Genomic DNA, 26,614 nt, shown 5'->3' with positions numbered 1-26,614 from the left:
TGGCACTACCTTTCTTTGGGATTGGAATGAAAACTGACCTTTTCCAGTCCTGTGGCCACTGCTGAGTTTTTCAAATTTGCTGGCATATTGAGTGCAGCACTTTCACAGCATCATCTTTCAGGGTTTGGAATAGCTCAACTGGAATTCCATCACCTCCACTAGCTTTGTTCATAGTGATGCTTCTTAAGGCCCACTTGACTTTACATTCCAGAATGTCTGGCTCTAGGTGAGTGATCACACCATCGTGATTATCTGGGTCATGGAGATCTTTTTTGTACAGTTCTTCTGTGTATTCTTGCCATCTCTTCTTAATATCTTCTGCTTCTGTTAGGTCCATACCATTTCTGTCCTTTATCGAGCCCATCTTTGCATCAAATGTTCCTGTGGTATCTCTAATTTTCTTAAAGAGATCTCTAGTCTTTCCCATTCTGTTGTTTTCCTCTATTTCTTTGCACTGATCACTGAGGAAGGCTTTCTTATCTCTCCTTGCTATTCTTTGGAACTGTGCATTCAGATGCTTATATCTTTCCTTTTCTCCTTTGCTTTTTGCTTCTCTTCTTTTCACAGCTATTTGTAAGGCCTCCTCAGACAGCCATTTTGCTTTTTTGTATTTCTTTTCCATGGGGATGGTCTTGATCCCTGTCTCCTGCACAATGTCACTAACCTCCGTCCATAGTTCATCAGGCACTCTGTCTATCAGATCTAGTCCCTTAAATCTATTTCTCACTTCCACTGTATAATCATAAGGGATTTGATTTAGGTCATACCTGAATGGTCTAGTGGTTTTCCCTACTTTCTTCAGTTTAAGTCTGAATTTGGCAATAAGGAGTTCATGATCTGAGCCACAGTCAACTTCCGGTCTTGTTTTTGCTGACTGTATAGAAACCTATACAGTTTCTATATGCTGTATATATATGTATATATAACCTATGCTGACTCTTGAGAAATCTACATGCAGGTCAGGAAGCAACAGTTAGAAGTGGACGTGGAACAACAGACTGGTTCCAAATAGGAAAAGGAGTACGTCAAGGCTGTATACTGTCACCCTGCTTATTTAACTTATATGCAGAGTACAACATGAGAAACGCTGGGCTGGAAGAAGCACAAGCTGGAATTAAGATTTCTGGGAGAAATATCAATAACCTCAGATATGCAGATGATACCACCCTTATGGAAGAAAGTGAAGAGGAACTAAAGAGCCTCTTGATGAAAGTGAAAGAGGAGGTGAAAAAGTTGGTTTCAAGCTCAACATTCAGAAAACTAAGATCATGGCATCTGGTCCCATCATTTCATGGGAAATAGATGGAGAAACAGTGGAAACAGGGTCAGACTTTATTTTTTGGGCTCCAAAATCACTGCAGATGGTGATTGTAGCCATCAAATTAAAAGATGCTTACTCCTTGGAAGGAAAGTCATGACCAACCTAGACAGCATATTAAAAAGCAGAGACATTACTTTGCCAACAAAGGTCCATCTAGTCAAGGCTATGGTTTTTCCAGTGGTCATGTATGGATGTGAGAGTTGGGCTGTGAAGAAAGCTGAGCGCCGAAGAATTGATGCTGTTGAACGGTGGTGTTGGAGAAGACTCTTGAGAGTCCCTTGGACTGCAAGGAGATCCAACCAGTCCATCCTAAAGGAGATCAGTCCTGGGTGTTCATTGGAAGGACTGATGTTGAAGCTGAAACTCCAATACTTTGGCCACCTCATGTGAAGAGTTGACTCGTTGGAAAAGACTCTGATGCTGGGAGGGATTGGGGGCAGGAGGAGAAGGGGACGACATAGGATGAGATGGCTGGGTGGCATCACCAAGTTGATGGACAAGAGTTTGAGTAAACTCCAGGAGTTGGTGATAGACAGAGAGGCCTGGAATGCTGCAATTCATGGGGTTACTAAGAGTCAGACACAACTGAGCAACTAAACTGAACTGAACTGAAGGCAGAATCCTTAAATGGCTATAAAAGCTGAGCAGCTTATCTTCACAAGATTTCTGGAAGGCAGTAGCTCTTCCAAGTTTTGTGAATGGCAAACATAGGAACTACATCTGCAATCTTTATGAAGTCTTGGGTTGGTTTTTTTTTTTTAAGATATTCAGTCGTGTCTGACTCTTTGTGACCCCATGGACTGTAGCCTACCAGGCTCCTCCATCCATGGGATTTTCCAGGCAAGAGCACTGGAGTGGGTTGCCATTTCCTTCTCCAGGGGATCTTTCCAACCCAGGGATCAAACCCAGGTCTCCCGCATTGTAGGCAGATGATTTACAGTCTGAGCCACCAGGGAAGTCCCCACACTTAACAAAGTATGTAGAATTCTTATAAGTCAATGAGCTAGCTACAGAGACTTAGGTGCCTGACCCACAAGTGTTGCAGAGTACTCCTGGATAATAACTATACCAATGGTTTACAGCTCCAAATAAGTGACAATTAATACATAAAGTGGACTCACAGTAGAATGTTTCCAGAAACGGATGATTTCCTCAATATCTGTAACAGGGTTAAATAAGAAGTAGTCTCGCCATTCATTCCAGTCCACTGTCATTGTCCCATCGGCATCAATGCTGAAAACAAAAAGAAGCTGATTAAAAAATAAAATATAATTTTTAAATAAAAGTAACATTATTGGCCATGTTGCAGAATGACAATTTTTCTTCCAACTTAATATTCTTCTAAGGTTTTTGGAAATGGCAAATGGCAACAAGCATTTGATGATCTGTTAGTTTTAACCATTTTAAATAAAAAAGGACTCCAAATTTATAGATCTCACCAAAAGCTACTTTTGGTGCTCCATCAAACTCCAAGTCAATGAGCTAACAAAGATAAAACTGGGGGATAGTCTATGGCTGATTCATGTGACTATATGGCAAAAACCACCACAATATTGTGATTAGCCTCCAATTAAAATAAATTTTCAAAAATTAAAAAAAAAATTAGGGAGTAGTAATGAATAAACTAATGATTCATTTTTCTTACACTGGCTCAGGAAGACAGTTCTTAATGTTCTATTTTAACATTTGGATGTAACTTTGGAATATAATCAATATACGCTCTCAATTTCCTTCTCCAGTTTTCTCTATGCTAAGAAAACTAGCAGTGATTATATATTTTAAAAAATTTATTCTAAAGAAACCATCAATCAATTAAAAATAAACAGAATTTAAAAAAAATCAAACTTGGTGATTCGGCCTTTTGAGTCTTAAGAAATCCTAGTACCTTATCTTCACTATTTACGGTTAATATATTGTAGCCTTGAATATTTTTCATTAACTTTTTGCTTGTTTTAGAAGTTTCTTGGCAATACTGTCATTTGTACCTGTTTTTTCCCCTAAAAGTGACTCTAGACTGCCCAGGATTTTGACTGTTTTGTTCACTACTGAGAGACCCAGGACATAAAGTGGTCAGCAAAAAGAATGTGCTCAATTATTTGTTTAATTAATGAATATCTCTGGAAAAAAAAGCTTAAGCATCTCCTCCAGATTTTTTTATTTATTCTATGAATTGTGTGAAAGAGATGCATAAAGACAACAGACAAATAAAATGCTATTTTCAGATATTTTTGATATTTTCTGGCTCCACTTTTAACTTTGATCTGCATACATGAAATTACACTTAAATTTTCATTTGTTCTAGCACACAGGTATTAACATTTCATATTTGCCTAAGTCCTAGTTACTACTGATGTTTATAACATTATTCTTCAGGGTTGCCATATTTATTACTCTATTTTTAGTACTGTTTTCCATTTTAATGCAATTGCTTATTGTCTGATCCTACCCCTCAACCCTCCACATGCAAACATCCTCTACAAGGCAAGGATGTTTGTTTATTTTATTCACTGATATGGCCAAAGTGTCTAAAACAGTGCCTAGCACAGAGCAAATTACTAACTAAATGAATAAACGAATTTTAAGCTCTAGCTTACAGCCACAGAACCCTCAGTGTCAACAAACTTAAGATAGTCCCGTGGTGGGTTTAAACTGTATTTCTCTTCAAATTACTAATGCAGTTGACCAACTTATCCTATTCATCTGCTATCCATTTTTTTCTTCTTGTGAAATGCTTGTTCATATCTTTTGCCCATTTTTCTAATGGGCTGTGTCCTCTTCTTAAATGTGTATAGTTTTTTATATAATTGATTTAATCCTTCAAGTTATAAATTAGCAAGTACTGTGTCTTTTTACTTTATTTATAGTATCCATGAATTATTGTTGCTGTTCAGTCGCTAAATTTATGTCCAATTCTTTGTGACCCCATGGACTGTGGCATGCCAGGCTCCTCTGTCCTCCACTATCTCCCAGAGTTTGCTCAAATTAATGTCCATTGAGTCAGTGATGCTATCTAACCATCTCATCCTCTGCCACCCCCTTTTCCTTTGCCTTTACTCTTTCCCAGCATCATGGTCTTTTCAAATAAGTCAGTTCTTTGCAACAGCTGGCCAAAATATTGGATCTTCAGCTTCAGCATCAATCCTTCCAATGACTATTCAGGGTTGATTTCCTTTAGGATTAACTGGTCTGATCTCCTAGATGCTCTTAATTTTAATATAGCTGAATTTATCAATCTTTTCATTTATGGTTATTGACTTCTGTATTTTTTAAAATAAACTCTTCCCTATACTGAGATGTAGACATCTGCTTATTTTTCCCTTAGAGGTATTACACATTTAGTTTGATTTTTTTTAATTGAAATATAGTTGATTTATAATATTATGCTAGTTTCAGGTATATAGCAAAGTGACTCAGTTGTATATATTTCAGATTCTTTTCTGCTACAGGTTATTACAAGATACTGAATATGTGGTATACAGTAAATCCTTGTTGCTTATCTATTTTGTGTTTAGTAGTTTGTATCTGTTAATCCCATACTCCTAATTTATCCCTCCCCTTACCCTTTCCCCTTTGGTAACCATAATTTGCCTTCTATTTCTGTGATTTCTATGCATGGCGTAAGGCAGGTATCCAACTGTATTTCTGTCTGCATGGATAATCAGAAGCACTAGTACCATTTATTGCATAGTCTCTTCTTTTCAAAGGGATTTGCAAAGCTACTTCTCTTGTGTGACAAATCCCAAACATGGATGAGTCTGTTACTGGGAGGGTATGTTCCATTTGTCAATTTGTCTATCTGTGTAGCAACACCATTCACTATATCTTAATTACAGCTTATAACAACTCTTGATAATCTGATGGAGCAGGCCCCCAGCTCCTTATGGCTCTCCAAGAATGTCTTGGTTATTCCTGGATCAGTACAGTTTCATTTTTCTCTGGAGATACTTCATAGTCCAAATGCTGGGGCAAAGAGAACAACTGAGAGGATAGTTCAGGATTGGGAGAAAGCAAGTAGGAATGGTGAAAGAATCAAGAGAAGATTGATGAACTGGTGGAAATGAAGGGGCCAGAGGTCTGTAAGTCAAAATGCAAGTACCAGAGGAGCAAGGCAGTATAGAATCTAGAGGAAGAAGGCTCATAAGGTAGGATACAGGTATTTAAGACTTCGGAGGAGGAGCAGCTTCAAGTTATGATACAATTGGAGAGAGAGTGGGCTACTGAAGCAAAATGGAATAAAAGGCTCAGGTGTTGAGGAAAGTGAGGAACATTAATGCTAAAAAGTAAGGGGGACCGCCAGCATGAATACTGCGGTTTCCTAGGACTTTGGACAAAGAGAAAATGACCATTTGACAAGTGCCAATGTCCTCAATAGATGTAGAGAGGGAACTAGAGGTAAGGAAATGAGAGGAAAGATGGATGGAGATGAGAGCCTAGAAGAAAAGTGGCTTTTTTATTTGAAAGCAGAAGATAAAGATACATGAAGCATACATATTTGGGAGAGACACCTATTTCAGCTACTCCCCACCACATCTTCTACTGAAAAAGGAGAACTAGGAGGCTATATTTCAATAGGCTATGGTTCCTGTCTCATACTCTGATGATTCAGCCACAGCTGTTTCAAACAGCACCTTTCACATTTCTTTTCCATGAATTCAGTCTTGGAAAAGGTAGGAGACAGTGAAATGGCAGAAAAGAAACTGACATTTGGAGATATATGAGTCACACTGATGGCTGAGCCCTCAAGGGGAAATCTGTGATTTCTACTACTGAAAACACAATTGTGAGATAATAGAAAATGTATAATTTGGTCTCTGATCCCTGCTCCTGGCACAGAGTCCCTACAGCCCTTCTACTTTGTAAGTGATACAAGCTCTAGGGCATCTCTTGTTCTAATGAGGCAACTCTGGCTGGGCACCTGGATGAGGAATGGTCATCAGGAAAACTAAGCCATGATCAGAAGCTTGGAATTTTCAGCCCCTTCCCTCCCAACCCCAGCCCCCAATTCTCCAGAGAGGGAAAAGGGACTGAAAATGGAGTTAATAACTGATCATGACTATGTGAAGAAGCCTCCATAAAAATCCCTACAGTATAGGATTCAGGGAGCTTCTGGTTAATAAACACACCAGCAGGGTGAGACATCCCAACTCCTGTGCTCGGGACCCTCCCAGACCTCCTCTTGTGTGTATCTTTTTATTGGCTGTTCACCTGTATCCTTTATATGCTTTCATAAACTGATAAACACAAGTATACATTTCCCCAAGTTCTGTGAACCCATCTGGCAAGTAACTGAATCCAATGGGGAGAAGGTCATAGGAACCTCTGATCTGTAGCCAAGTCAGAGAGAATATGTGGGTAACCTAGGGACCTCCTACTCCTTGTGATTGGCATCTGAAGTAGGGAGCAGTCATGTGAAACTAAGCCCTGAACTTGTGGGATCTGACACTACCTCCAGGTCAACAATGTTAGAACTGAATTACACTGTATCACATCCAGCTGGCATCGCTGAGAACTGCCTGTTGTGGGTGGAAACCCCACATATTTGGTGACCAGAAGCTTCAGATGTAAAGTGTTTTGTGCGAGTAACAAAGAAGTCTCATAAAAGGGAAAATTGAGCTTCTTCTCTAATCCAAACGTATTCTAAAATTTTTACTGAAAAAGTATAAATGCTAATAATAATAGTAATAGCCTAACAGTGCAAAATAATATACATTAGCCACTGGGGAAACAAAAAAACCATGATGAGATGCCACTTCATAACCACATACTCGTGGTTAAAATCAAAAGACGGAAAATAACGTCAGGGAAGATGTGGAGAAATTCAGGCCCTCCGTACACTGCTGCTGAGGTTGTAAAATGGTGCAATCACTATGGAAAGCAGTCTGTCAGTTCTTCAACCAGTTGGACACAGAGTTACCATATGATCCAGCAATTCTTCACTAAGTATATACCCAAGAGAATTATAAACAAGTTCACATAAAACTGTGTACACAAATATTCATAGCAGCAATATTCAGGATAGCTGAATATTGGAAGCAAAAAATATCGGAAGTGGAAGCAACCCAAATGTCCATCTGTAGATGAATGGATAAATAAAGTGCGATATATACATAAAATGGAATATAACTTGGTCTAAAAAAGGAATCAAGTAGTGATGCATGCTACAACATGGATGAAGCTTGAAAACACACTCAGTGAAAAAAGCCAGACACAAATGTCACATGCTGAATGATTCCATTTTTTTGTGAATGTCCTGAACAGACAAAGTAGATCAGCGGCTGCTGGGAGCTTGCAGGGGAGGACTAAGGAATGACTGCTAGTGGATACAGTTACTCTGGGGATTGATGAAAATGTTCCAAAATTAGATAATGGTGATGGCTGCACAACTCCCTGAAAATACTAAAAACAAGTGACCTGTACACTTTAAAAGAATGAATTTTTTTTGTATGTAAACTACTTATCAATAAGGTTGTCATAAAATATTTATATATATAATTATATAGCGTCATTTAAAAATCCACCCTCTATATTACCTGTGATTTATTCTGGAGCTTAGGCTGGAATTTGCATTGGTCCTAAAGCTATCAAAAGGAATATAGGAATATGATTTCTGGCCAGCAAATCAGAGAAATACTCTGTTTCCTGGAAAAATGTGGCCTTGGGGCAGAACATTACATACCCCATATTCCACTTTCAAAATGCTATTTAAGGGCCTTCCCTAGTGGTCCAATGGTTAGGACTCCATACTTCCACTGCAAGGGGCATGGGTTGGATCCCTGGTTGGGAAACCGCACACCACACAGTGAGGCCAAAAATAAAAATTTTTAAATGCTGTTTATCTCCTTTTCATGTTTTAGCTTTACATTTCCTCAGGAAAGCCTTTCTGATCCGATGTTAACAAAAGTGATGCCAATGCATAGCTCTGAGATTTGGGCTTTCCTATTAAGCAGCAGCTTGCAGAAGAAATTCTGAATAGACAGAAGGGAGGAAAATGCTACCTGTACAGATACAAAAGGAGATAAACATGACAATAAAGCCATTTGGAAGAAACTTTTTAGGTAATGTTGAAGACTGAAAACACTGACAAGAATACTAATATAATGTAACTATCCTTTTCTATTTTCTGTTACCAATTTTTTTTAATTGGTCCCTGTACTGTATTTGTAACAAAAAAGCCTTCAAGGACACTTAGACTTCAGAAATTATCACTCTATCCTGTGAAATAACACACTAAATCTGACTGCCCTGGGCAATAATGTTCAAACTGTATCTCTATTTTCTGAAAGAAACAGGTATTTCTTTTTATGTGGAGGTGGGGGGGATATTTTCTCTTTTTTCTTTTTTTTAAATTGAGGTACAACTGATTTATAATATATCAGTTCCAGGTGTACAACAGTGATTCAAAATTTTTATAGACTATACTCCACTTATAGTGATTATAAAATATTGGCCTTATTCCCTGTGCTGCACAATATATCCTTGGAGCCTATTTATTTTACACATAGTACTTTGCACCTCTCGTCTCCCTATTTTGCCCTCCCCACTTTCATCTCCCGATTAGTAACCACTGGTTTGTTCACTATATCTATGAGTCTGTTTCCTTTCTGTTCACTAGTTTTTTAGATTCCACATATAAATGATAATATACAGTATTTATCTTTTTTGTCTGACTTATTTCACTACACATAATCCCTCTAAGTCCATCCATGTTGTTGCAAATGGGAAAATTTCATCCTTTTTATGGCTGAGTAATATTCCATTTTATATATCTACCATGTCTTCTTTATCCATTCATCTGTTGATGGACACTTAGGTTGCTTCTTTTTGACTATTGTAAATAGTGCTGCTATGAATTCTGGGTGCATGCATCCTTTGAAATAGTCTTTTCTTTTCTTTTTTTTTTTTTTTGATATGTACCCAGGAGTGAAATTGCTGGATCAAACAGCTCTATTTTTAGTTTTTTGAGGAACCTGCGTACTGTGTTCCACAGTGGGTGCATCAAGTTACATTCCCACCAACAAAGTACAAGGGTTCCCTTTTCTCTATCTCCTCATCAGCGTTCCTTATTTGAGGTCTTTTTGATGATGGTCATGCTCACAGGTGTGAGGTGCTATCTCACTGTAGTTCTGACTTGCATTTCTTTGATGATTAACAATGTTGAACATTTTTTCCTGTGCCTGTTGGCCACCTGTATATCTTTCTTGGAAAAATGTCTGTTCAGTTTTTCTGCCATTTTTTTTTTATTCGACTTGTTTGTTCTTTTCAAATCAGTTTCTTTGTCAGTCAATGAGGAGACCTTTAGGATTTCTCTCTTATCCAGTCATGTCATGCATAAGATAAAGAAGTGATACATCTGCTTGACTCCTCATCTTGAAACAATGAGTTCTACTGTCACATTAGAAACCAAATAGGAAAAAAGACAGCACCAAAACTTCTAGGCTCCTTCTGTAGAGACATAGCACCTTCCTGTCATTCCACCAGGCCTGGAGGCCTTGAGAGAGTTTTCTCATTCCTACACTTTAGGTGCATGAGCACACACAAAATGAAAAGGGAGAAAAGCGGGGAAAGATATTGTAAGGAATGATAAGGTGCAGAGAATTGTTTTAAGCCATGCTTACAAATGCAGATCTCTAATACCGGATATTAAAAAAAAAAACAAAAAACAGTTGTCAATAGATGAAGAGCTTACCTTTGAAGAATCAATTCTGCTTGTTGTTCAGAAATAGTTAGACCTAGTATCTGGAGAGACTGGACAATTTCAGAAGCCTCAATTTTTCCTTTAAAAAATAAAAATTATAAACTCAGAACTGACAAGGACCTTAGAAATATGACTTTCAAATCCCTTATTTTATAAGGGAAAGCCTTGAACTGATTAAGGTAATATTATGAATTTAGATGAGTTACAGATTTGCTTAAATACATACTGTAACACCAACTTAAATTTTAACAAATATATTGAATAAGTACACATATATTATTTCACTCAAAAATCACAACAGCCTTGTAGGTAAATAATGATTCCATTGAAAGAAGAGAGTGAGCTTACATGGCCCTACAAAGAAACCCCATTAAGAAGCAACAGACTTGACGTACAAATCAACACACTTAAATTTTGAAGTAAATTCAGTTAAGGTAGGATCTCTTAAATATAAAGTATGCATTTATTAAATGATGAAGTATTTATTATGCATAAAGATGTATTCACTGAGATAAAAGACAGTAGAAAAATGACTAAATGAAGCCAAAGAGTGTGAAATATTCTTTTGAGAGATCTAGCAATAAAAATGAAGAAAGCAGGGATAGCAGGATGATGGAAGAAGGAAAATTATTATGATGAAAGCAATTAGAGCATGCTGTGGAAAGGAGAAGAAACAGAGAAGAAGAAAGAGAAAATACAAGCAGTAAATTGTAAGACTGCATTTCCCTGAAGCAGTTCACAGACTCATGATGATCCTAAGACTAGTATGAATAGAAAAGGATGAAACAAAACAAGAGACGGTCTGATGCCAAACCAGGATTAATAGCAAAGTTCTCCAGGAAAAGAGGAAGACAAAAATTACTGTTAGTGGTGAGAGGAAAAGACTACATTTAAGAGAAGGACTTTGAGGGGATGACAGGATTGGGAGAGAACTTTCTAGGGAGAAGAAAGAAGCAGCATGAGAATCTGGACAGCCAGAGGCTTTCAGAAACAGCCAGACTTTTCAGCAATGAAAGTCTTCAAACACCATTCTGAATAATCACCTTTATAATTGCCCTCTCAAAGAAATACAGTTGATTTTCATTATTCACACTGGTTACCTTCTATAAGGTCACTGTGAAAACAGAATTAAGGGAAACGGAAGCATTGTTCCTAAGGGAAATATGGGGTTAGGTTCCTGTAAGCCTCTGGTTTTCTCATCAATTTTCTCATCAACTGATCACTACAAAAGCTTGTTTGCTGTGTGTTTCTGTTTAAATACACCTTGTTTATATATATATATATATATTATATATATAGTTTATATATATATATATATATATTTTAACGTTGACTCATTAACAGTGAGCTCATGGTCAATAGCACTATAACTCTTGTCTGAGTAAAGTGTTTTGATGCATATATTTTTCTCCAAAGACACTTCACAGCCTTCCCACATTTAGGAATGTGGATCAACATTTCAGCACTGCTCTTGGGAGCCATTGTAAATAGTGAAATCATCAAAAAAAACACAAAAATGCAAAAGACATGGCACCAAGTAGGCTGCAGAAGGACTTATTTACAGTACAAAAGCTACAACAGGGAAGCAGAGCGTCACCTTATTCTGTCTCAGCTAGAAATGTGTTCACCAAGCAAATGAAGCTTGTGGCTTCTCTATGCAAATCCATGAATGACTGCAAAAGTACTGTGAGTACAACTTGGGGGTTACTTCTGCAGTTAAATTTTATCAAGTAGACAAATTCTCAAATACAGAATAATAATAATTATTAACATAAAAATAATTTTATAATTATTAATAATTATTATTATTAACATAAAAATAACCTAACATGAATAATTAGGATAGATTATAAATGCTTTCCTTTGTTGTTGGTTAATCGCTATGTTGTGTCTAACTCTTTTGCAAGCCAATGGACTATAGCCTGTCACATTCCTCTGTCCATGGGATTTCCCAGGCAAGAATACTGGAGTGGGTTGCCATTGCCTTCTCCAGGGAATCTTCCCAACCCAGGGATCAAACTCGTGTCTCCTGTATTGGCAGGCAAATTCTTTATCACTGAGCCACCAGAGAAGTCCCAGTTTCCTTTATGAAAGTCTAATAAACATAAATATGAACCTATAATGAGAAAGTGTTTTTAAATATACAAAAGATAAATTTAGAGGAAACTGTTTGATCTACTACAAATGTATCATAAGTTTCACCTTTAATACATAATAAGTGAACTATACTTCAATTAAAAAATAAAATAGAAAGACTTCACCTTTATTTCTACTGGTTCATTTAGAACTTTCTGAAATTAACCATTGATATGTGCACACCATACATATATAAGTAGATCAGCCTCTACTTATCTGGAGATGATCCTTAGTTAGCTCCATCTCCCAGGAACTGCCTGACCTAACACTATATAGACAGTCCCTTCTATGCAGAGAGTTCAGGGTGGGATGAAAGTTTGTGGGAAGAAACTAAGTTGACTCTAAGAATTGAATTTTGCTATAAGATTAGACTAAGGTAGACTTAGGGCATACAATGTAAGGTTTATGGGTGCTAATAAATGTCCTAACAGTACTACTTTCCACCACAAACTCAGTTCCTCCTAGCTGAGAGTCACAGATTTGAACAATCATCAAAACCATTCAAAGGATTTAGCTGTTTGTTTGAAGGAACTTGCCTTGAATCTAACTAAAGTTAAGGTTCAGTATAAACCAGGGCTTCGCTGATACCTCAGTTGGTAAAGAATCCACCTGCAATGCAGGAGACACCAGTTCGATTTCTGGGTGGGGAAGATCTGCTGGAGAAGAAACAGGCTGCCCACTCCAGTATTCTTGGGCTTCCCTTTTGGCTCAGCTGGCAAAGAATCTGCCTGCAAATGCAGGAGACCTGGGTTCGATCCCTGGGTTTGGAAGACCCCTGGAGAAGGGAACAGCTACACACTCCGGTATTCTGACCTTTAGAATTCCATGGACTCTATGGTCCATGGGGTCGCAAAGAATCAGACATGATTGAGTGACTCACTTTGGGCTTCCCTGGTGGCTTAGCTGGTAAAGAATCCGCCTGCAATGTGGGAGACCTGGGTTCGATCCCTGGGTTGGGAAGATCCTCTGGGGAAGGGAACAGCTATGCACTAAAGTATTCTTGCCTGGAGAATCCCATGGACAAAGGAGCCTGGTGGGCTACAGTCCATGGGGTTGCAAAGAGTTGGACACGACTGAGCGACTAACACACACATAGTCGATGGGATTGCAAAGAGTCATACACGACTGAGTGACTTTCACTTTCACTTTTCAGCAAACTATAACCTTCTGGCCAAATAAGGCCAGTTGCTTGCTTTTACAAATAAAGTTTTATTGGTACACAGCCATGCCCACTCATTTACATACTATCTAAGGCTGTTTCTGCAGGGTGACAGCAGAGATGAGTACCTGCAACTGAGATCACATGGCTCACTAGGCTAAATATTTCCTATCTGGCCTTTTATTAAAAAAGAAAAGTTTGCCTACCCTGGTAGGAACCATATTTTCTGTTTATTTGTTTAACTTGTTTATTGAATAATAAATCTGTGAATGGAATGGCCTCAACCACTTATGCATGGGGAGGGGTCTGAGGCTACATTATACATTTTTAAAATAAACTTCCTCTTCTTATCAAAGGTTGCCTCTGGTGATAAGGGTTTGATAGCTGCTTCCTTTCTCCTACTGTGGCCCTTGCTTTTTGCCCTACATGACTGGGACTCTAACTCCAAGCTACTAATAAATAGAAAAACCATAATCCCAATCAGAAGGTATATATTTAAATATCTATCTGCTATTTTCTTTTCTAGCTTTCAAAATCAGAGAGTATCTTCTCTGATCACAGGGAATTCTTTCAAAATGACTTATCAAATATAAGATAATCTGAAAGTTGTTTAAAGTTTAGAACATAAAACACTTGTGCTCAATATGAATAAAAATAAATCTCTCTTGCTCAGAGAGCAAGAAAACAATAATTGTTATTTTTAAACCATAACTTTAAGTCAAATCAGCATAAGGTTCCATAATTAATATTTCACAAAAGGCCCTACTCACAGTTTATGATTCATCAGACAAAACTACATATAACTTATCTCCACTAAAAACATTCTATATAAAAATCATATACTAAGAAAAACAAATATTAGCACAAGCAGTAATTATCATCTAAAAAAGACAGACTAAAATATACATTCTTTTAGACTTTTAGAAGCATGAGAAGTGCTTCTTCATAACTGTTGATAAACAGAAAATAAAGACAAACCATCATTATTTTTGTCCAAACTCTTAAATGCCAATTTCATTTTTTTCTCATGGTCTTTAAGGTACTTCATAAATTCTTCAAAATCCAGCTTCCCATCTTTGTTGACATCACCAGTAGTGAAAATTTTCTATAAAAAAAGAAAAACATAGAGATATTTTATATGGGTTAAAAATACTGAATTTTTTGTACAAAAACTTTAAGGAAATTGGCTATTTTCCTATTAAGAAATGTATTTTATAAATTCCAAGATAGAAGACAAAGTCTTGACCTAAATTTAAATGTTTAAAATAGTCTTTCTCCTTTTAAATTTCCAAAATTACATGACCTCTTCCTAAAGATGATCCTTATAAAAAGCTGTCATATCAAATTGTCTGTCTCTATCAAGAAAAATCATCTGTTTTGAGAAATATTATTTCACAAACAATAATATACATACACACACACACACACACACTATATATATATATATATATATATATATATATATATATATAACGTTCAGTTCAGTTCAGTAGCTCAGTCATGTCCGACTCTTTGCGACCCCATGAATTGCAGTATGCCACGCCTCCCTGTCCATCACCAACTCCTGGAGTTTATCCAAACTCATGTCCATAGAGTCGGTGATGCCATCCAGCCATCTCATCCTCTGTTGTCCCCTTCTCCTCCTGCCCCCAATCTCTCCCAGCATCAGGGTATTTTCCAATGTATATGGATACAATAATATAATATATATACTATGTATATAACTATATGAATACAACATAAAATGGATACTATATATTCACATATAATACTATAATATGTATATACATAACACTATAATATGGACACACACATACACAAAAGATAAATGTATACCAATAATGTCAGGTTAGGTTAACATGTTTTTTTTTTTAATCTTATAATTTACCACAGTAACAGAATAAAAAAGTCATTTACCCTAGTAAATGTGGAAAAATTTTTTGATGGATTCTACATCTTTATGACTAAAAATTCTGAGCAAACTAAAAACTCTGAGTAGTGCTTCCTCAAACTAATAAAGGGCATCTACAAAGAATTCTGGTCTTTTTTGTTTAAACTAGTATCAGTAGAATTCTTTTATCTGCAACCTAAATAGTCTTGATTCAAATGCCACCAATCATCACATTTTAAAAGAAAATACATCTTATTGTCACTAAAAAATAATTATTAATCTTTAATTACTTTCAAAATTAGATTAAGGATGATTTTCATCTAGAAATTATTTTCTGATTACTCAACACATACACTGAGATTTGCACTTGTGTCTTGGCTCAAAGGCAGGAAGAAGAGTGAGAAACTTTATAGCAGGAAAAAAGGAGTTTTCCAGTGTGCCCCGACTGGAGACTGCTGGCCTGGGAAAACTTCCGGATTTAAGTGGGTCACCCTGTGTGATTGGTTGGAGGCCATATTTAGCTCTCTCTGGTTGGTCCTAAGTTGGAAGCAGTGACAAAAATTGGGGGAACTGTCAGTGATCAATCAATTCCTGGCCATTTGGGGCTGTTACAGAAGTCATTGTTTAGCTTCTTGGACTGTCACCAGAGATAGCATTCCCTGAAATAAAAGGTTCTGGGTAGTTATTGTATTGCTGTAAAGAGCAATAATATTGCAAAAGAACCTGGAATGTTAGGTCCATGAATCAAGGCAAATTAGAAGTGAAAAAACAGGAGATGGCAAGAGCGAACATCAACATTTTAGGAATCAGCGAACAAAAAAGGACTGCAATGGGTGAATTTAACTCAGATGACCATTATATCTACTACTATGGGCAAGAATCCCTGAGAAGAAATGTAATAACCATCATAGTCAACAAAAGGGTCCGAAATGCAGTACTTGGATGCAGTCTCAAAAATGCCAAAATGATCTCTGTTTGTTTCCAACGCAAACCATTCAATATCATAGTAATCCCAGTCTATGCCCTGACCAGTAACACTGAAGAAGCTGAAGCTGAAGAGTTCTATGAGGACCTACAATACCTTCTAGAATTAATACCCAAAAAATATGTCCTTTTCATCATAGGGGACTGGAATGCAAAAGTAGGAGTCAAGAAACACCTGGAGTAACAGGCAAATTTGGCTTTGGAGTACAGAATGAAACAGGGCAAAGGATAATAGAGTTCTGCTAAGAGAACACACTGGTCATAGCAAACACCCTCTTCCAACAACAAAGAGAAGACTCTACACATGGACATCACCAGATGGTCAACACTGAAATCAGATAGATTTCACATCTATCAGATAGATAGATTCATTGCAGCCGAGGATGGAGAAGCTCTATACAGTCAGCAAAAACAACATCAGGAGCTGACTGCGGCTGTGGCTCAGACCATGAAGTCCTTATTGTCAAATTCAGACTTAAATTGAAGAAAGTAGGGAAAACCACTAGACCATTCAGGTATGACCTGAATCAAATCCCTTATGACTTTACAGTGGAAGTGAGAAACAGATTTAAGGGACTAGATCTGACAGACAGAGTGCCTGATGAACTATGGACAGAGGTTCGTGACATTGTAGAGGAGACAGAGAGCAAGGCCACCCCCAAGAAAAAGAAATGCAAAAAAGCAAAACGGCTGTCTGAGGATACCTTACAAATAGCTGTGAAAAGAAGAGAAGCAAAAACCAAAGGAGAAAAGGAAAGATATACCCATTTGAATGCAGAGTTCCAAAGAATAGCAAGGAGAAATAAGAAAGCCTTCCTCAGTGATCAGTGCAAAGAAATAGAGGAAAACAACAGAATGGGAAAGACTAGAGATCTCTTCAAGAAAATTAGAGATACCAAGGGAACATTTCATGCAAAGATGGGGGTCAATAAACGACATAAATGGTATGGATCTAATAGAAGCAGATGTTAAGAAGAGGTGGCAAGAATACACAGAAGAACTGTACAAAAAAGATCTTCATGACCCAGAATCATGATGGTATGATCACTCACCTAGAGCCAGACATTCTGGAATGTGAAGTCAAGTGGGCCTTAAGAAGCATCACTACGAACAAAGCTAGTGGATATGACAGAATTCCAGTTGAGCTATTTCAAATCCTGAAAGATGATGCTGTGAAAGTGCTGCACTCAACATGCCAGCAAATTTGGAAAACTCAGCAGTAGCCACAGGACTGGAAAAGGTCAGTTTTCATTCCAATCTCAAAGAAAGGCAACGCCAAAGAATGCTCAAACTACCGCACAATTGCACTCATCTCACCTGCTAGTAAAGTAATGCTCAAAATTCTTCAAGCCAGGCTTCAGCAGTATGTGAACCGTGAACTTCCACATGTTCAAGCAGGATTTAGAAAAGGCAGAGGAACCAGAGATCAAACTGCCAACATCTGCTGGATCATTAAAAAAGCAAGAGAGTTCCAGAAAAACATCTATTTCTGCTTTATTGACTATGCCAAAGCCTTTGACTGTGTGGATCCCAATAAACTGTGGAAAATTCTGAAAGAGATGAGAATACCAGACCACCAGACCTTCCTCCTGAGAAACCTGTATGCAGGTCAGGAAGCAACAGTTAGAACTGGACATGGAACAACAGACTGGTTACAAATAGGAAAAGGAGTTCGTCAAGGCTGTATATTGTCACCCTGTTTATTTAACTTATATGCAGAGTACATCATGAGAAACACTGGACTGGAAGAAACACAAGCTGGAATCAAGATTGCCGGGAGAAATATCAATAACCTCAGATATGCAGATGACACCATCCTTATGGCAGAAAGTGAAGAGGAACTCAAAAGCCTCTTGATGAAAGTGAAAGAGGAGAGTGAAAAAGTTGGCTTAAAGCTCAACATTCAGAAAATGAAGATCATGGCATCTGGTCCCATCACTTCATGGGAAATAGATGGGGAAACAGTGAAAACAGTGGCTAATTTTTCTGGGCTCCAAAATCACTGCAGATGGTGACTGCAGCCATGAAATTAAAAGAGACTTACTCCTTGGAAGGAAAGTTATGACCAACCTAGACGGCATATTAAAAAGCAGAGACATTACTTTGCTAACAAAGGTCCGTCCAGAAAGGCTATGGTTTTTCCAGTAGAAATGTAGGGACGTGAGAGTTGGACTATAAAGAAAGCTGAGCACCGAAGTTTACGCTTTTGAACTGTGGTGTTGGAGAAGACTCTTGAGGGTCCCTTGGACTGCAAGGAGATCCAACAAATCCATCCTAAAGGAAATCAGTCCTGAATGTTCATTGGAAGGACTGCTGTTGAAGCTGAAACTCCAATACTTTGGCCACCTGATGCGAAGAGCTGACTCATTTGAAAAGACCCTGATCCTGGGAAAGATTGAAGGCAAGAAGGGGACAACAGAGGATGAGATGGTTGGATGGCATCACCGACTCAATGGACATGAGTTTGAGTAAACTCCAGGAGTTGGTGATGGACAGGGAGGCCTGGTGTGCTGCAGTCCATAGGGTTGCTAAGAGTCGGACACGCCTGAGTAACGGATCTGAACTGAACTGATGTGGTTACTGCAGAGTCCACTGGAGTTTTGATACGTAAGCCCTCATCAACCACAAAAAGCCTTTTTATATGGCTCAGACCGTCTATTACCAAGAACAACAAACAAAATTTTGTTTTGATAAAGAAGTAATGTGTTTCAAAGACTGAACCTGTTTATGGCATAATCTAGAATTTATGAAAGGTTAGTTTATTCCTAATAAATAAATAAAAGTCACACTTGAAAATCTAAGTACAAGAGAAGCTTTAAAAAAGCATTAATGGCAATAGGTTTAAAAAGAAAAACATGACTTAAAAATCCAAGTGCAATTTACAGAGAGAATATTTTGGACTGGCCTGGTCTATAGACATCATCCAGTCCAGGCCTCTGATGTTACAAATGAAGAAATCAAGACACAGTGCTTGGCATATAAAACACGCTCAAAATACAACTGATCAATGACTCAATGGATGATTAAAATATAGACTTCCAAAGTTCACACAGCTTATTAGAAGAAGAGTTTTACCAAATCTTAACATGACAGAACTCAACTGACAGTTTTTTGAGCATGAAGTGCCAATTTTTCAAATGAATTTGCCAATCTTTACCTCTCATGGATCTCCCAGTCTTCTGAGTTAAACATCCAAAGAGCAAATATTATTGGAAAACAATAATTATACTCAATAATAACTTCCAAACAGAAAATTACTTGGAAATAATAGAAATGCATGCGGCATCACATACTGAGAAGGATCCTCTAACCTAGGTTGCTGGGGGAAAGATCTGCAAAGCAAACAATGCCCAAGCTCATTTTTAAAAGTCTGATGATTAAAGCAAGTTATAAGGACATATTAGCTTGGGTGAGACCCCAAGACTACAAGCCATTCAGACTGATTGTCCTCCTTCAATATCCAATATTAGAGAAGTTTCAACTACCACACAACTCTCAAAACACACACATAGTGATTATGCCAGTTCCCTAAAGAGAGGAGGGAGCATTCTTGGGGTTGATGCTCATAGGCTACTAATAACAGGTGAGTACCTTGAACAAGGTGACCCCAAAAACCAGTTTGCATCCAATATCCTGAGAGCAATTTGAATTCAGAAGCCCGAGTTCATCTCAAGTTAGTTATTTTGTCTCAGGACTTGCCTCGATGTCTTTTTCCTTCCCTGGATACTTTTGGAACACTTAGTAATGATTGGTTATTGTATTCCTTACTATATTCCTAAATTATCATATTAGAGCCAGGGGGAAAACTGAGAAAAATGCTTGAGAAGACTATTAGTAACATTGTTATTCTTCCTTCAGTAAGGTTGGTAATTGACCTGAAAACTACAATGGCAGCCCAGATCAAGTTTAGGAACCTGTAAATTTGACTGTAGGCTTCTCTGCCCAAGGATCCTCCAGAACTCTCAGCCCCAACATCTCTCCGATCACAGCACCTCTGAAGCCCACCTTCCCTCCATCCTGAATGACCCCTACACCCTGCAGGCCTTCCAGAAGCTCAAAGATGTCCAGGATCCTGTCTTCATTATGGTCTAGGTGAGAAAACAGTTTTTCATAGGAGGCGTCCATCTGGGATGTCTCTGGCGGGAGAAGCGACTAGAGTGGTCCATGCTGTGACCCTGTGAGTCTCGAGGTGAATGTGAAAGGCAAGATGGCAATCTTTGCCCACCGCAGGCCAAGTTGGAAGAGACCTGAAGTAGCAGCTGTCTCTCTGCTACCACAGCCATAGCCCTTCTGCCAGGTCCAGAACAGGAAGTCAACCATGCAGACAACGGCTCCAGAGCAGAGGCACAAGGTGCACGCAGCGTTGGGGGCCAGATCTGGGGTGTGAGGTCACCCAGTTCCCACCTTGCTCCCTGATCATCCAATCAGAAAGCCTGTTTCCAGCTCACTCCAGGAAGAGTCTTTTCTCCAGAAGCTTCCTGAAAGACTTCTGCACAGGTCTGTCTCTAAAGGTAGAACTTCTTTTTATAGAAAAGTGGGTAGGGGAATTTTGAGACATGGACTGTGGAGTCATAATGACTAGTGGTGTTGGTCCACCTTTTTTTTTTTTTTTTGAAGTTGTTAATCACACTTTTTAAGACTTCTTCTTCTAAGGTTAAGGAACTTAGGAATCATTGTACTGATGCTTAGAACCTGAATGAAAATCTGCCTGCGTGGGCCTTTCCTGTGATCACCCCCACACCCCTACGCCAGGTCATTATCTTCACTGGGTTTCTGCAGTGGCTCCAGAACAAATATGAAATTCTTTGAGCTGCTTCCCTTCTAGCTCTTGGTAATCCTCTCAGCTGTAAGAGTCCTATGCCTCTTATGATTCAAAGTCTCTCCTGAGAAAGTTACAGTAAGAGTTTGTACCTGTATGAATACATGGCAGGCAACTTAAGTTTTAAAATTGTCCATGACTTCAGAGGCCAGCTGAACACAACTGTTAGATCAGTTAGCTGTGCACATGGGTACAGGAATACCTTCATATGCTACACAGTCTGCCCCATTTTTCCTCCACCTATTAATAAAAGAATTACTACTAAATGGTACTACAACTTGAGGAGAAATAAAAAATATCTGTAAAAATCTGTATTAAAAAAGTCAAGATCTTCCTTTTTTCATTATATTGGCTTATTCATTCTAAAGCTAGATTTTTGTTTGTTTGTTTTTGGTCCTATACTATTACAAAGTTTTCCAAGCCTGAACTGAATCAAAATAAGAACTTCCAGCTAAAATTGCTGACTCTCCATCAGTTTATTTTTCTGATTTCCATTTCAGTAAATTAAAATTCAGATTATTTCTTCTCCTCTTCGATGTTCTGAAATTTTTTTCCTCAGAGTATCTCAAATGATATCCAAATATTAATATCCTTTTAGAATGTTTTAATGTGGCCTTTGATGAAAAACAAGGAGGAGGAGGAGGGCAGAAGGAGGAGGAGGAGAGGGAGGAGGGGAGGGGAAGGGGGAAAGGGAGGAGGGATATTCTAAGAAAAAAGAAAAAGCAGACAGGATTACTAGATTCTTATGGGAATATTAGTAATAACTACTGTATTTCCTTGTTTCTTATACTACCCTCTACAAACAATTCCTGAGTCCTAGAAGAACTTAATCTGAATTTTATCTAAAACATTAATTTCATAATGAGGCAATTTGGAAACATGTAAAGGCAGGGTCAATCAGAACAAGAAACTGTAGTGCATTCACTTCTGTCCTATGTGTCAGGCACTGTGCCTGGGTGTTCACTGGAAGGACTGATGCTGAAGCTAAAACTCCAGTACTTTGGCCACCTCATGCGAAGAGTTGACTCATTGGAAAAGACCCTGATGCTGGGAGGGATTGGGGGCAGGAGGAGAAGGGGACGACAGAGGATGAGATGGCTGGATGGCATCACCGACTCGATGGACGTGAGTTTGAGTGAACTCCGGGAGTTGGTGATGGACAGGGAGGCCTGGCGTGCTGTGATTCATGGGGTCGCAAAGAGTTGGACACGACTGAGGGACTGAACTGAACTGAACTGAACTGATGCTACAAGGGTAGGCAAGAAAGAAAAAATAAAGATAAAAAGAGCAATTCACTAAGAAGATATAACAATGCTAAATCTGAATTCACCAGTAGTACAGTCCACTATATAGTCTATTTTTAAAATATAAAAGGGGAAACTGACAAAATTATAAAGTTGGCAAATCTACAATTATAGAGATTCTGACACTTCTTTTTAATAGTGACTATAATAACAGTATTAGATAATTTAAAGCCTATAATTAGTTGATTGTTTATTAGGTACCAGGTATTATTCTAAGAATTTAACACATTTTAATTCATTTATACTTCACAATAACCCTATGAAATAAGTACTGATATCACCTCTGTCACAGATGTGGAAACTGAGGCTAGAGAGATTTTAAAATTTGCCCCAAAGTTATCAAGTAAGTAGCACAATCACGATTTATACCCAGATAGTTTGGCTAGACTTTTCTTACAAATTCATCTATGTGTGTAAAAAGATGTTTATCTGGCAAAACTATGGAAACAGAAGATCAGTGGTTGGGGGTGGGTATAAATAGGCAGAGCACAGAGGACTTTTAGGGCAGAAATAGCACTATATGATATTATAATAATGAATACATGTCATTATACATTTGTCCAAACCCATAGAATATACAATACCAAGAGTGAACTCTAAAGTAAGCTATGAACTTAGTGATAATGATATGTCAGTGTAGGTTCATCCTTGGTTAAACAAAAAAGTACCATTTTGTTAAATGATGTTGACAGTGGGGGAGGCTTATGTGTGTGATGTCTAGGGGCAGAAAGTGTAGGGGAAATCTCTGTACCTTCCTCTCAATTTTGTTGTAAACCAATAACTGCTCTAAAAAATACTTTTATATATTTATCTTATCTTATACAGCATTTCTGGGCATCTTACAACAGGAGAACTTTTGGTTTTCTGTCCTACATATGCTGGAAATAAAACCATTAACAACTACTTTGCAATTGAATATTTAATTGATTAATTTTTAATAACCAACTTTTAATTATTTCAAATGAGCCACTGCCTTGTTTAGTGTATTTCAAATCACAAGCCTTAAATCTTTTTGTATCACTGTGCTTAGATCATGAGACATGATCCTCATCTTCAGGATGTTTGGTATTAGTGGAGGACACAGTCAATAAATAAAAATACCTTTTGGAGAGACCAGTGATGAACTCGTCTATAGAGGGTGGTCCGGAAAAGCTCATCCCAGAGAGATGATATTTAATTTTTTTTAATTCCTCTATTTTTTCCTAATCATAAAAATAATGTATGATCATTTTTAAAAACTGAAATAATACAAAAATTATGAAGAAGAAAGTAAAAAGGTAATTTAACTCGTACCAGCCAAAAGCAATCATTATTACACTTTTATTAAAGAACCAAAAAAGAGTACTGAGAATAGTTAATATCTGGCATGAGCACAGACAGTGATAGTATGTATATGTATGTACGTGTAAAGTATATTTTATGTATAAGATACATATATTAGGTATGTATACATGCCATCCTGTTCTATATGTTTGCATACACATAGTTTTATACAACTTATTTTATAATATATTCTTATATAAATTTTAGAAAACTGAAGACATTTTTTATTCCTGAGTTCTCTCTTTTTCTTAAGCAGTCTTGCCAGAGGTTTATCTGTTTTATTCATACTTTCAAAGAACCAACAAAGAAAGCATATATTTTGAAATTTAAAGCACACATTTAAATAATTCATGCATCAGGGATGAAATCATATAGGACATTAGAAAATACTGGGAGCTAAGTTACGACAAAAATACAAACTTATGGGATGAGACGAAAGAAGTGATCAAAGGGATATTATAGCTCAAAATGGGCTTCCCTGGTGGCTCAGATGGTAAAGAATCTGCCTGCAATGCAGGAGACCCAGGTTCCATCCCTGAGTCAGGACGATTCCCTGGAGAAGGGAATAGCAACCCACTCCTGTATTCTTGCTTGGAGAATCTCATGGAGAGAGGAGCCTGGCAGGCTACAGTCCATGGGGTCACAAAGAGTCAGTTAATGAATCAAACATTCAACTCAAGAAATTAGAAAAGGGGCAAATGAGTAAACCTAAAGAAAGTAGAAAGAAATAAAAGCTAATGGAAGAAAATTTAAAAACAGAGACAATCAGCAAAAAATACCAAAGTTGGCCAGGACAGGGAGAAGGACTGGCAAGAATAAAAGATTTCGTGAGGTTGAAGGTGGGAGGAAGAAGAAAACAACTACAGATACAGTCAGAACTTCTTTAAAACCTTAAGTGAATATAAGTATTATGAACATTGGACAAAATCGGCAGTTTCCTAAAAGTTGTAGCTTACTAAATCTGACTCAAGAATAAATAGCCACTTGAAGAGGCCTGTAACTACTACAGGCATTGAATGAGTAGCTTAAAATACTACTATAAAACAGTTGTTCGCTCTCAGAACGTATTCACTTTCCCTCTGGGGATAGAGAATGCCAAAGTGTCCTCTTACGTTTTCAGAGGGTCTGGAGATGTTCCAAGTATCTCCGCCCTGCTTATAGGAGCTGCTCTCGGGGACACAACTATGACTCAGAGAAGCCGAAATTGCTCAGACGACGGGCCAACCCTTCAGGTCAACTTGTGGACTTTGGGTATTAAGAATGTTTTAAACAATGGAATGTTGCCTCTCCTCCTCAACGGGAAGTTGGGGGGAAAATACGATGGTTTTTCAAACAGTTCTAAAACAGCAAACTATCTGATACAAGAAAGCAGGTTCGAAGAGAGATACAAAATGTGAGCCTTTTTACACAACTTGGAGCCACTGAAGTGTGAGAGCTAAAACAAAACAAAACAAAAACAAAAAACTTCATTAAATGTTTGCAGAGGCTAAGAGCTACAAAAAGGGAGTGGAGGGGTACCAAAAGTACTGGGTACAGGATTTTGAACTGTTAAGAGCTAGCTAGAGCACTGCCGCACTCTTTGTTCTGGAAAAACACCAGTAGCCTTTCAGATCTCGACGAGCATCGGTTCCGGGGTACCTGGCCGCGGTCCCCATCCCTGAGCTTCTGAACCGTTCGCGGGCGGGCCGCCTTAAATCCGGCTTCTTCCTGCAGAGCCGCGGGCCGTCGCCCTAGTCCTGGAGCGCCCAGAGTCCCTGCAGCCCTCCCGGCCCCTCGGGCCGCGCCCCGCAGCGACCCACCTCCTCGGCGTCCTGGCCCAGGGGGATGCCCAAGCTTTTGAGCCCCTCCTGCAGCTCGCTGATGTCCACCACGCCGTCCCCGTTGCGGTCCAGTTTCTGAAAGAGGGTCTCGTAGCGCGTCGGCGGCTCCACGTCCTGGCAGGCCGCCGAGGGCAGCACGAAGCCCCGCAGCCAGCGCAGCATGATACCGGAGGCGCTGGCCCGCCCAGCCGAGGGAGTTCAGGGGTCTAAGGCCTGGCGGCTAAGGGACTGCCACTTGCAGTCCGACGAGCCGAGACCCAACGAGCCGCCTCGGCGCATAGGGAGTGGCCGCTCTCGCTGTCGCTCTGGGAGGAGCTCGCCAGCGCCAGCCTCCACGAGAAGCGCGGGGGACGGGCCAGGCGCAGCCTGGGACTGGCAGGAAGTGCAAAGGCTGCTGGGTGGGGCCCGGGAGGGGCACTGGGACCTGACGAGTGAGCCCTGCTCCATCTGAGTGGAGCAGTTGGGGAGGCCCCAGAGACTGTGGGATTCTGCGTCAGCCTGTTAAAGAGGGGCGAGGGTGTGTGTGTGTAGAGGTTGTGGGTTGGGGGGGTGGGGGTGGGGCAGCCTGACGCTCAGGTTACTTAACTTCAAGCCCTTCCCTCCCTTTCGGTTTGTAGCCCTGGTGAACTGCCCAGAAATAGTTCTCTCCTCAGGGAAACTGGGCCTTCTCGGGCTTTGTTTCGAACACATCTCTTTTTTTCCCTGCAACTCCACAGATCCAGTCTCTGGATCTGTTTTCCGTTCACAGAAATGAGCGAGTTGGGTGGCTGCACACCTGGGATGGGAATTAAGCTTTAAAACGCAGAGGAGTTAAATCTGAAAGCAATTTAAAAAATGAAAAGGAACACCTAAAACTAATACAGTGTTGTGTAATTGTAGCTCAATAGAAGTGGGCGTGGGGGTGGAGGAGACTTTCACCTCCTGAAAAAGTCAGCATCCATTCAGGTGGATGAGGCTACTTCGATGTACAGCTTAGTGGGATCTGCCCGATGAGTTTTAGAATCTTAGCACGTATCAGCGGAGAAGACAATGGCACCCCACTCTAGTACTCTTGCCTGGAAAATCCCATGGATGGAGGAGCCTGGTAGGCTGCAGTCCATGGGGTCGCTAGGAGTCGGACACGACTGAGCGACTTCACGTTCACTTTTCACTTTCATGCACT

General features: G+C 39.0%; 1 protein-coding gene across 1 annotated transcript in view; it reads right to left on the bottom strand.

Moving 5' to 3' along the window:
* LOC102416262 (calcium-binding mitochondrial carrier protein SCaMC-1) overlaps positions 1 to 25,828 on the bottom strand; it is a 58,204-nt gene extending 32,376 nt beyond the window's left edge. The window contains exons 1-4 of the mRNA XM_006045130.4: positions 25,432 to 25,828; positions 14,290 to 14,416; positions 10,008 to 10,095; positions 2,443 to 2,554 (exon numbers count right to left, since the gene is read on the bottom strand). Of these exons, the coding sequence (XP_006045192.1) occupies positions 2,443 to 2,554; positions 10,008 to 10,095; positions 14,290 to 14,416; positions 25,432 to 25,614 (510 nt within the window). The 5' untranslated portion in view covers positions 25,615 to 25,828. The remainder of the gene's footprint in view (positions 1 to 2,442; positions 2,555 to 10,007; positions 10,096 to 14,289; positions 14,417 to 25,431) is intronic.
* Between the last annotated feature and the right edge of the window lie 786 nt (positions 25,829 to 26,614).

The sequence above is a fragment of the Bubalus bubalis genome, chromosome 6 (assembly GCF_019923935.1).
Source record: "Bubalus bubalis isolate 160015118507 breed Murrah chromosome 6, NDDB_SH_1, whole genome shotgun sequence".
Lineage (NCBI taxonomy): Eukaryota > Metazoa > Chordata > Mammalia > Artiodactyla > Bovidae > Bubalus > Bubalus bubalis.
This window is presented reverse-complemented; position numbering and strand designations above follow the sequence as displayed.